Raw genomic sequence first — 10,858 nt, forward strand, 5'->3', positions numbered from 1 at the left:
TAATTTTATTAAAAACTTCTGAATCCCAAGCTAAGGTTTTTAGGTTAGATCCAATGACATTAGCTTATATCCTTCAAGAGCATGTATCCTAGGATCAGAGTCCTTCTAACATCAGTTGCAAATATTAGTTAAACTCCAGACTTTTCGCGGGTTTTGCAAAATATTTCCCAAACAATTCACACAAAATAGGCGCGACACAAATTCTTTCCACCATTGAACTAAATTTTCTCCAGCAAAACCACAATGGCGGCTAACGATGTTTAGATAGAGACAGATTTATTTCAGCACAACTAGCTAAACAGAGACAGAGAGATCACACAACAAAACCAACCAACACAAACCAAGCGGTATTGTTGGTTGTATGATTCGCGTTGAGATCAAGTGACAAGGTGAACGTGTGACATTCGAATGATAAAAACTTCGTTTATGAATTTTTGCCGCCAAATATATGCTGAAGACAAAATCGGGAAAAGCAAAAACTGACCTATCTACTTCATTAAAACATATTCTGTAATTTTTTACAATATATACATCTGTGATTCAAACTAAAGAACACTGATGATGATTAGCTAATTGTTTGTAGAGGTGAAAACTGAATTTAGATGTTGTTTGTTGCAAGGAGCATCTGTAAAAAGGCTGCCTGAAATATTAAAATTTGTTTAAATAAACCGCAAACTATAAACTAATGAGACCCTTACCAACAAGCCTTTTAATAGGCAAACCTTCATTGGAAATAACTTTGCATTCATCTATGTCGAAGATTTGGAAATCCAAGCAGCGAAATTTCTCATCAGTTTTGTAAAGTTCATTCAAGCCACTGGGTACAAAGTAGGGCCTTCCAGAAAATGGATTAACAAAATCAGCCCAATAACCAGCTTTCCTGAGCTTGGAGCATATGTTTTTGGCAGTTATTAGGAACTTAAAAAAATAATGAATAAGCCCAAGACAGGTTTTAGCAATGAAAAGAATACCATTTGGGCCATTCTCTCAGTTTCTATCTCCTTATTAAACTTAGTTTGTTTACCATCAGGCTTCAGATTTATAGTAATCACTGACAATTCACTCTTCTCCAATGGTCTATATGGAAACAATTCACAGACAGTTTGACGCAAAACTTTCGGACATGTTTGCACCCTCAAAATCATATCTGAGTCTAGGTTACTGCCCACCTAAACATTCCATTTTTATTTGTCAGTAATTGCTGAAGGGTGAAAATGAGTCTTACATCTTCAACTTGCTCCATGATGACATCATGGTGGGTTTTGATGGTTGTTTGGATGTCATACCAGGCTAAGCCTATGTTACCTCTTAAGAAAAGCGGAAACCCATTAGAAGCTAGTAGCTCGAAGCTGGGGTCTCGCCATACTAAGTTAGACTCTAAATCAAGAAGGCAATATGCTAGAGTTGGCTAATGTAATGTGGCCAAAAATAGTAGGACATAATAGCAGGTACATGAAAATAATAATTACATTTCGTATAGGGCCAGAAGGTTAGCAGCTCGACCCTTGAAAGATAAAGAAAGCCACTCAAATTTACTAACAGTAATACTTATAAATAATTAAAATTGTTTAAACTTTCTTAACCTAAGAAACCAACCAAAATATTTTGATACCTGAATCAGGTCTGCGCTCCTTTACTGGTTTGTAGGGCCCACTGGTATTGCTCACTTTTCTTGAATAACACCTAAAGGAATTTTGGCCCTGGAAAATACTATTTTTGGGAAGTTTAGTCAAACAAATTAAAAAATTTCGACTTGACATTGTTTGACGTTTCATAATATTTACAGCGTTGGGCACTTACGCAAAGTTGCCACAGCTTGCAAATGAATTCGCGATTATTACTGGTGAATAGTGTGAGATCATGAGGATTTTGACCATTCAAAAAATTTCGTTGTAAAGTTGAAAAATGGCGGGAATTTTAAAAATAATTTACTGAGCAAAGGTGAATAAATAATATAAACAACTTTGGTAAACTGCCAATTTAATAATAACTATAATAACGTAATTAGCTACCTACTCCAAGAAGAAACTTTACCATGATCTTTTACAGTCAAACCATGGCTCTTTAATTTGTCCCTTAAATTATCACAGAGAGTTAAAATATCCACATTTTTATCAGCCAATCCAAGATTTCTAACGTCTTGCCTAAAACTCACTAGTAAATCAATTAATTCCGATTCACCATCACTTTGTATAACACTTTTTGATCCGATTAAGTCAATACCAAACATGCCTAAAGTGTTAATTACAACATTGGTGAGTCCTAAGAGATAATGCATTTCACAAAAGTTCTCTGCTGAATTTGTACTAGAGTGTAACATAGAATTGATTTTTGAGACAATGTTATTCAATACTTGCATTACATGGGGGGTGTTAAAGCCATCACAGAAAGCAGTATGAATATCTTTCACAGAGGTTGCAAGCAATTCTGCCAATACAATATTGTTTAGGCAAGGTTTTATTATACCTCTTTTCACCTCAGTTATGGTAACAATAAAATTCTTAAACATATTTAAGGAGTTTGTAGCAGTCTCCAGTAAGTCTGAATTAAATTCCATTGAGGTTGTGTATCTTCCTTTGGCACAAGCCATTCTGAACACTTCAGGTTTGGTGCTCTTCAACATATCTTCAATAGACAAGGTGTTTTTCAAACTCTTGGACATTTTTACTGAGTCTTTAAAGTGGAGGTGACCTATGTGTAGCCAGTAATTGACCCACTGACATTTTCCATGGAAGACACAACTCTGGATTTCCTCATTTTCATGATGTGGAAATCTCAAGTCCAGTCCACCAGCATGGATATCAATTTCTGAACCGAAAATATGAGATGCTAGTGCTGAACACTCTATATGCCAACCAGGTCGACCCTTACCCCAAGGGCTGATAAAATGGGGTTCTCCATCATATTTTGTACTTTTCCATAAAGCAAAATCAGCAGGGGATTTTTTATGTGGGTTTGTGGAGTCAGGGTAATCTTCAGATATATTCTGTAGTTTGCCTGGAGGATAAGGGCTTTTTGACACATCAAAGTATATTGAATTGTCTGATGCTTTGTATGCTGCACCATGTTGAATCAATTGCTTGATAAAGCTTATAATTAATGGGATATTTTCAGTCACTCTTACTATTATATTTGGCTCACATATACTCAGACTTTTTAGATCATTCCAGAATTCTTTTTCGTATTTTCTAGATAGTTCTTGATAATCTACTTTCAACTCGCCAGCTCTTTTAATAATTTTATCATCAATATCAGTAACATTCATGCAAGTTATCAAATTTAAGCCAAAGTGTTGCTTTAATATCCTTTGAATTATATCTACTTTCACATAGCAGCTAGCATGTCCGATGTGTGCTGAATCATACACTGTGGGGCCACAGGTGTACCATGTAACAGCCTCTTTGTTTGTAACTATTAGGGGCTCCTTCTTTTTTGTCACGCAATTGAAGATGTTTATTGAGGTATCGTTTCCTATTGGCAATGTCCAGGAATGTTTGTTTTTGAGTATTAACGCGGTATTTTGGCAAAGTAATTTGGATTTGCTTAATAACATTATTAAGGTCTCATAAACACGAAATAAAGTGAGGTTAGGTTCTCTAATTTGTGGAAAAATCGAAACAACGTATTGCTGATTGCCTCTAATATCAGAATGTGACATTAAACAGCTGTTTGATCCCTTTTCAGGTGACAGAGACATCTGCTCACATTTTAATCTGACATATTTCTTTTTTGTTTTAATTATCGTTTTGATTTTGATTTAGATAAAAGCAAACACTGATTTTGGCTATTAAAAGAAGATGTGTGGTGGCTTTACTTGTTCCAAAAATGCCCTTATAGCCTTAAACGTTTTGTACGTGGTAAGTGTCCTTTAATAACATTTAAGTTGTTTTTATAAAAAGAGGTCTTTTAGGTTGTAGGTTGCATCCTCATTGGGGTAGCTGTGTATGGGCGAGCTGCCTCTTTGGTAACGAATTTACCAATAGTTGGGGGCATTCTAGCATGTGGAGTTATATTAATACTAATTTCAGCCCTAGGGCTTATAGGAGCCTTGAAGCATCATCAAGTCATGCTATTCTTTGTATCCTTTTACAACAACATTTATGACAGTTGTTATTTGAGACCTAAAAAGCCTCCAAATTGGTTTATCTATTACGCAAATACCGATAAGCAGCGTTAACATCAAGCAACATCCTTCCTTTTCCTTTATCAACATAATTGAACTTTGTTTACTCCTACTCCTAAGTATAAACAAACAGATTGTCTGTTACTCCACTGCAAATTTCAAACAATTGCTTCCTTAATTATAATATTATAGTACATGGTAATTTTATTCCTGCTATTTTTAATCCAGTTTTCAGTAGCATGCGCCTGCTTGGGTGTTAATGAATCTCAACAAAAGCAGTGGGCAGAGCAAGGTTGGACAAGGTATAAGTGGCATTTGAATGTACCCATTAAATCTAGTTTTGCTTCAAATATTTTAGAGTCGAAAATGACACTAGAGCTAATGTGCAAAATACTTTTACTTGCTGTGGGTTTGAACCAGACGTGGATAAAGTCTTGATTCACCCAGATTGTGATCAAGTGCAGGTAAAATTACGATTCTCATGCCTCATTTAATTTGAATATAATTCCATTGGCAACAATTTAGTTGAGATGTTGTCCAAATCCTGAGATACAGCCTTGCACTTGTCCAGGTTGTTTGCAAAAATTACAAAGCACCATCAACTATGCATTTAATCTCTGTGGCTGGATTGGGCTCTTTTTCAGCTTCACTGAGGTAAGTCTTTAGTCTAATTTTACTAATTTAAGTCTTTACTCTAATTGTAAATGTAAATATTTGAGCATTATGTGCCTTTCTTATATTGGGTCTAATCAACTTACAAGGGTTTTTGGCATGTCTTATTTCCAGTTCATGGGAGTATTGTTAACTGTACGTTACCGTAACCAAAAGGATCCAAGGGCTAACCCAAGTGCTTTCCTCTAGTGCCATAACCTTCCTGGCTCTGTGCAAGATGGTGGGTTTATTGTGTGTGTGTGTGTGTCTGAGTTGATTTTTGTTTTCTTGTGGCATCTGCATCTGTTTGTTCTAATATGGTTGTTGCATGCTTGGTGTTGGTGTAGATTATTCAAGGGGTAAACTGCAGAGGCATTTTGGTGTACAACTTAAAAGAATTAGTGGGTATTAGGAAAGGAATTAGTAGGAACTAATATCTGTGCTGTTGAATGTTGAATCAAAAACATATGTAATGCATATTTTTATTAGGTGCTTATGTAGTTGTCTTGTTTGGTTGGAATTCCTGCGCCTTATTATCGTGAATTGCGGCATTTGCCCGAGACATGACAGTTTTATCGTTATATATCATGAAAAATCAAGAAAAGTACATTTTTAGTAGTTAATCAAACATTTTTAATGGTTTCCAAAATAGAATGTTTTCCCGGATGTTCTTCGAAGGTAATTGTCGGAGTTCGCGTTTCTTGATAACTTTGCTAATGTATTCATAGATATTTGGGGGCATGAGCAGATATTAGAAGGTATTGAAGAGCTTTAATCGAGGTATTAATAAATATTAGTGTACAGGTGGACTGCGGTTTACCCCGCGGGATTATTTTCGTTTTGAATTTGAGAGTTGTCTTGTTTAGGTAGTGGGAATTTTATTGACGAGACGGTATCGTAACCAACAGGACCCAGAACAACTGAAAGCTATTGCCGTTTTTCCTAGTCATAAAACTTTTACCTATTAATACTGTGCTGTAGCTTTTCTAGTCATTATTTTATGAGAATTTTTGGATAACTGATTCATATTTATCACCCTTGTATTATTGGATTTAGATGTTTTTTGCAATACCTGTGTTATCGATCTGTGGATTATTTAATACTAAAGATGAAAGAAAAAGACAATGGCTGAGTCCTACAAATAAATCCACTGTTCGCCGCCATTTTACCAAAGACTTGTGTATGTAAGGGATGTTTATTTCTTGAACTGAGTTGTGTGTGTGATCTTCTTTCTTCCTTTGTATTTTATCACGATATTATTATATTTGTTCTAAATTCGATATCCAAAGGAATTTTATTTAGATAAAAAATACCTATAAATCATCGTTCTATATGCTCATCATATGTTAAAGTCATATTTTTGCCAAGTCATGTTTTATGAGAGCTTAGTTGCTTCGTATTTTTATAAGCTGCTTGTAAAAAGTTAAGGAACTTAAAACATCTCGGATTTGATTTATAAGAGGGTTTGCATGTACTAATGCAATTTATAGTTTTCTTTGCTTTGAAAAGCACTACGTATAATAAGAAATACAGTATTTAAATTGAGGCATTTATTAGATTCAGATTGTTAATAGACACCAACTAATCAACATTCCTTGAAACGTTCTGTAAAACCCCTGGGATCATCAGTATCAGGCACGTGGCTAGTAAAAAGCAAATATTATTGTATAGAGTCCACTTTCAACATGGGCAACTTGATTAGTTATACAGTCGGTTAAATGTATGTAATACTGAGAATTGGATTAGAGAAACCCTGAAGGTCAATGGACATCAAAGAAGGCAATTTTTTAAACCGTTTTTCTGGCTTTTATATCCATAAATAATTGCCACACGTTTTGGGATAAATTATATCTGGTAATTGCTTACTTTCATTTTCTGCGATTGAAATATCTAAATTTTCAAAGCGCTTTCGTCGTTTTCACAGCGTGACTCGACATCACTTATACAGGCAATAAATTATTAATGGGTCGTATATGCAGTCAGTATTGGCATGGGGGGGTGATGGCCCAGGGCAGACGATACTCGATGTATTTGAAAATAATCTTATTATGAATACGACCCATTGTATTTCTTTTGTTAAGGTAAGGTAGATTGATTTAATGACGCTTTTACAAGGCTAAAAAAATTTTGCATCAATCTATAACCACATCGAGTACGCTTACCCATTAAAATTTCCCATATTGGTGTTTGCCCATCTATTGTGTTAAGTAATTGTAAATACATTCTTTTATTTTTGGAGTGAGTCCAGATACCCTGACGTAAAGAGATAAATGAATCATGGCCCCATTTCCGCAAAATAACATTGATTGCGCTTCGGCTTAGCTGCACTCATTGATTTGAGTATGAAGTAAATAGGCAAGCTTTGTAACTTCCATATATAATAATGATATAGATCTGAAACATAAAAGGCAAACCACTGATTTTTTAAATGCGAAGGGTGTGAAGCGCTATTTAAGCACCAGATAATCTATAGCTCCACCACGAGCAATAGGGACTCCATTAGTCACGTTTCCCAATCGTTCTTGCTGGCTACGTGCCTCACTGGTATAACGTTTGTTTGAACTGATTTAAAAGATTTTAAAAAAATAACGTTTTAATATGTAGATAATTGTATGTATATCATTTTCATAACTTTGCTCAAACACAATTTCCCCTTTTACCCATTTCCTTAAAACATTTCCAAGTAGAATAATGATTTTCTGCTACTGACATTATCGTTAAATATTTATTTAACTTCCTCCTTTTTTTACTGTTGTGAAAAATGTATACTAACAGTTTTAGTGAGTAATCGATAGTACCTGTGAAGCTTTTATGGGCATCATTGCAAAAAATCCTTGATCTCCTTTGCTCATCATACTAGCTATAGTCCTCTCTCTCTATAACGAACGATGTGTAATTGTAATTATTGTAATACCTGAATGATAATTAAAGACATAGATTAGATTATGATGCAGTTTGATTGCTTTAATCGGCATCAATAAAACTCTGAAAAATCGCAATATTTGTTTATTTTTTCCTTCAACACGAACACATATCTATATAATACAAAGGCCTTTGTCTCTGCAGAAACGTCATAAAGGTAGCCTACATGAGAATAAATAACGAAGTCCTTTTTAACAAAGGCGAAATAAATAAATTACACTATAATTTATCGGTAATGGCTATTCAGAGTAGGTACCTACGGGCTAAGTCTTATTACGGAAGAATTCTGTGTTTAGTAATGGTGGTAGAACGGCACTGGGTGGTGTTTGACAAACCTAGCGTTTTCTTGATGCCCCAGTAAGCTCTGTTGGTCAGCTCCGCTGTTTACACCATAACTAGATTCCCCTCCTGCGTATTTCTTCTCTCCATATTTGCCCTGATCTGCGGCTTCCTTTTTAACGGCTAATTCATTGCTCACGTGACCTGCCTTTTTGTGTTCTTGTTCGTTGAATTTGCCATCTTCGTGTCCTCCCTGAGGATTTCAGTTGTATTAGGTTTAGCATAAAAAATACCGGTTCATTAATACCTTGTATGATGACGCTCCCTTTTGTCCAAATTGTCCGTTCTGACCGTTGAATGCGTAGTTGTCGGCCTCATCGTGCTCCTCATCGTAGTATTCCTCAGTTTTTCCAGTTTCATCCTTGTGATGGGACGACTTAAATCCTTTGATTACGTGTCCTTTCTTATGTCCTTTTTTGATCGAGTGTTCGGCCCCATTTTTACCTATTAAATAAAAATTAAAAGGGGTAAAATATTTTGATTCGTGAGGTGTACAATATTATGTACCATCTTGGTTAAAAGATTGTCCTCCTTGATACTGTTTTCCATCCTCCACTACGTTTTTAGCTCCAGCTTTGTCACTGTAGTACCCCTCTTCGCCTTTTACGTCTTTCACTGCCTCAGATCCCTGCGAGTATCCTTCTTTGCCATGACTGGTTTCTTCTCCTTTCTTCCCATGGGCTTTCTCGTATTTCGCATCTTCTACATTCTTTTTGCCTTCGCTGAATTCGTTCTTCGCCACCTCTTCACCTCCTGTGAATCAGTGTCAAGGTAGAAATGCGGGTCAAGGTCATGATTAACGATATTTTTATTCACTAGACAAATGTTACAGTTCAGCTATTGTGAGTTTGTAATATTTAGAACCATGAAACCGCAATAAATAATGGTATCTATGTTTGTGTTATGCAATACTGTGGTCGTTTTTTAAAACCGAAACATTAGTGGTTGTTGCCTACCATAACCATGCACTATTGGAGCGATATATCCGCCACCGCCTAATCCCACTGCTCCAATTCCAGGCCCGGCCCCGATAAAATGGGGGGCAATGTGACCTCCATAGCCGATTCCTCCCACACCGATTTGACCTACTCCTCCGTCAAGGCCTATTCCGCCGTACCCTCCGCCGATACCTCCAATTCCTCCGCCTACTCCAAAACCTACGGGACCCACACCTCCGATTCCGCCTAAAAGTGTTTGGTCATGGCAACATTGCAACGCAGTGATTTATCAGGGGACTATTACCTGGAGCGATTCCAATACCCACAGGAGCAACAGCCGCTCCGACTAATCCAGACTCTGCAGGGTAGTATCCGCCTTCTACCACATGGTATCCACGAACTGGAACCGAAGTAGCAGAGGTTTTCATCATGTCTTCAGTTTCGTAGCGGTATTTGTAGACTGGGGAGCGGTCAAAGGAGGTTCGGATTTCATCCTCGCAGGAAATCTGAAATAACATCGCAATGGTTAAATTGTTGAATTGATGAAGGAAAATGCGAAATCCTGCGTTAAAAATGAAACCTCAAATTCCAATCGTTTTTAAGCAAATGAAAATTCTTAAAAATAAGCAGGCAACGACTTCTTATTATGTTACTCTGTTTAGGTGGTTAGGGCCGACAATGATGGAAAATTTGAATAGTAATGTTTTTTTGACATAATTATTATTGTAACGGCCGGTTGGCCATACTTAAAATTTTTTTCTGTTTAGAGAAACGATAAAAAAATTTAAAAAATCGTTGTTTGGCCAGATTTTTAATGATCTCCATGGAAATCGTTTCCCTAACAAAATTACTGACATTTTATTACTTCAGCCCTGAATAGATTATTCATGAAAGGCCCCATAAGGGGGATTTTTCGCAATTTTGACAGGTAATAACGAAGGCCCAAATTGCAATCATCGCTGAGCTATATGAGTAGCTTTAAAAGAAAATCAATTGCCGCCTAATTTAAATGTGTCGTCATGTCTGAAGCGCTCTCACGGAGAGCCAATGAAAATACTTGACCAAACAAAATCGAAAATCTGCAGCAAGCTACGACGAACAAGTACGTTTATTTCTCTGTCCAACTGTTTTGAAAAGACAGTGATAGAAGAATCGAAATATAATCAACTTTTGACATGTCATTGCAGCGGGTTGCCGTCCATATTTGAAACGTTTTAGGGCGAAAGTATAAATGTGCTGGTAACTTTGACAAGAAGAGAATTTCCTAGAAACTGGACAATGGACAATGCCTGTTTCATCATATTCATTAGATTTATTTGTTTTCCGAATAAAGGCCGAATTTTCGTAGTGCTAACAAAGTTTTCAGCTCCATAATAATCATAGAAATGATATAGGAAATAGGCGTAGTTACCAGCATTTTAACAAATTTACTCAAATTATTGAGTTACGATGAGTGCGAGTGCGAAATTTTGGTCCCGAAAGGTTTGCTATCTACAAATGTCTATTTTGAGGTAATGAGTATTTTAAGAGTCTTTTTTGCCATTCAAGTTAACCCCGAAATAAACTGGGCCGAGGTCCTCATGTTGTTGAAAATATTTCATTCAAAAGTGTACCCACTCAAGCCTGAAAATTAACGAAACAAATAGCTTTCGAGCTGTGTTAACATTTAAAATTTTTTGGGTTTTTTTTTTCGAATTTTAAGCTCTATCTCCTTACCTGCATCACACACAGAACGGCGACGAAAATTTGGACACCACAATCCCGGAGCATCGTTATAGAATTCTTTTACCCTGTACTGAAGGTGTTAATCCGAAAACGGTCTGGACAAGAACTGACTCAAACTATCACCACCAAAGATTATATACTTAGGGGACAATCTGCATGT

General features: G+C 36.3%; 4 protein-coding genes across 5 annotated transcripts; 1 reads left to right on the top strand and 3 right to left on the bottom strand.

The window, feature by feature from the left end:
• Positions 1–497: 497 nt before the first annotated feature.
• On the bottom strand, positions 498–1,790 carry LOC136412864 (methylmalonic aciduria and homocystinuria type D homolog, mitochondrial-like). Its single transcript, XM_066396066.1, has 5 exons — positions 1,613–1,790; positions 1,226–1,377; positions 972–1,169; positions 699–918; positions 498–640 (listed from the first exon to the last, which is right to left on the bottom strand). Exons 1-5 carry the CDS (start codon positions 1,773–1,775, stop codon positions 570–572), a joined length of 804 nt encoding a protein of 267 aa, XP_066252163.1. The 5' UTR covers positions 1,776–1,790; the 3' UTR covers positions 498–569.
• A 173-nt stretch (positions 1,791–1,963) lies between these two features.
• On the bottom strand, positions 1,964–3,570 carry CysRS-m (cysteine--tRNA ligase-like protein, mitochondrial). Its single transcript, XM_066396506.1, has one exon. It carries the CDS (start codon positions 3,551–3,553, stop codon positions 2,009–2,011), a length of 1,545 nt encoding a protein of 514 aa, XP_066252603.1. The 5' UTR covers positions 3,554–3,570; the 3' UTR covers positions 1,964–2,008.
• A 139-nt stretch (positions 3,571–3,709) lies between these two features.
• Tsp97E (Tetraspanin 97E) lies at positions 3,710–7,717 on the top strand. 2 transcript variants are annotated; one of them, XM_066396477.1, is made up of 7 exons: positions 3,710–3,857; positions 3,911–4,078; positions 4,316–4,425; positions 4,482–4,587; positions 4,649–4,777; positions 4,910–5,015; positions 5,641–7,717. In XM_066396477.1, exons 1-6 carry the CDS (start codon positions 3,798–3,800, stop codon positions 4,982–4,984), a joined length of 648 nt encoding a protein of 215 aa, XP_066252574.1. In that variant the 5' UTR covers positions 3,710–3,797; the 3' UTR covers positions 4,985–5,015; positions 5,641–7,717. The 2 variants fall into 2 exon arrangements, with proteins under 2 accessions (XP_066252574.1, XP_066252573.1); XM_066396476.1 differs by lacking the exon at positions 4,910–5,015.
• Positions 7,718–7,780: 63 nt separating this feature from the next.
• Positions 7,781–10,834, bottom strand: LOC136413301 (uncharacterized). The gene is made up of 6 exons (XM_066396775.1): positions 10,690–10,834; positions 9,278–9,479; positions 8,992–9,219; positions 8,543–8,788; positions 8,283–8,479; positions 7,781–8,228 (listed from the first exon to the last, which is right to left on the bottom strand). Exons 1-6 carry the CDS (start codon positions 10,741–10,743, stop codon positions 7,989–7,991), a joined length of 1,167 nt encoding a protein of 388 aa, XP_066252872.1. The 5' UTR covers positions 10,744–10,834; the 3' UTR covers positions 7,781–7,988.
• Between the last annotated feature and the right edge of the window lie 24 nt (positions 10,835–10,858).

This window comes from Euwallacea similis, chromosome 13 (genome assembly GCF_039881205.1).
Source record: "Euwallacea similis isolate ESF13 chromosome 13, ESF131.1, whole genome shotgun sequence".
In the NCBI taxonomy this organism is placed as follows: Eukaryota; Metazoa; Arthropoda; class Insecta; order Coleoptera; family Curculionidae; genus Euwallacea; species Euwallacea similis.

Bases quoted from the DNA above. Each gene is read 5' to 3' on its own strand.
- LOC136412864 (XM_066396066.1), bottom strand. From the start codon at position 1,775: ATGAAACGTCAAACAATGTCAAGTCGAAATTTTTTAATTTGTTTGACT. The intron at 919-971 runs GTATTCTTTTCA...TATTTTTTTAAG, and splicing joins CTGAGAGAATGGCCCAAATG to TTCCTAATAACTGCCAAAAA. The intron at 641-698 runs GTAAGGGTCTCA...TTAATATTTCAG, and splicing joins GCCTATTAAAAGGCTTGTTG to GCAGCCTTTTTACAGATGCT.
- CysRS-m (XM_066396506.1), bottom strand. From the start codon at position 3,553: ATGTTATTAAGCAAATCCAAATTACTTTGCCAAAATACCGCGTTAATA.
- Tsp97E (XM_066396476.1), top strand. From the start codon at position 3,798: ATGTGTGGTGGCTTTACTTGTTCCAAAAATGCCCTTATAGCCTTAAAC. The intron at 4,426-4,481 runs GTATAAGTGGCA...CAAATATTTTAG, and splicing joins GCAGAGCAAGGTTGGACAAG to AGTCGAAAATGACACTAGAG. The intron at 4,778-5,640 runs GTAAGTCTTTAG...TGTCTTGTTTAG, and splicing joins TCTTTTTCAGCTTCACTGAG to GTAGTGGGAATTTTATTGAC.
- LOC136413301 (XM_066396775.1), bottom strand. From the start codon at position 10,743: ATGCTCCGGGATTGTGGTGTCCAAATTTTCGTCGCCGTTCTGTGTGTG. The intron at 9,480-10,689 runs GTAAGGAGATAG...ATGTTATTTCAG, and splicing joins CCGTTCTGTGTGTGATGCAG to ATTTCCTGCGAGGATGAAAT. The intron at 9,220-9,277 runs GTAATAGTCCCC...AAACACTTTTAG, and splicing joins GGGTATTGGAATCGCTCCAG to GCGGAATCGGAGGTGTGGGT.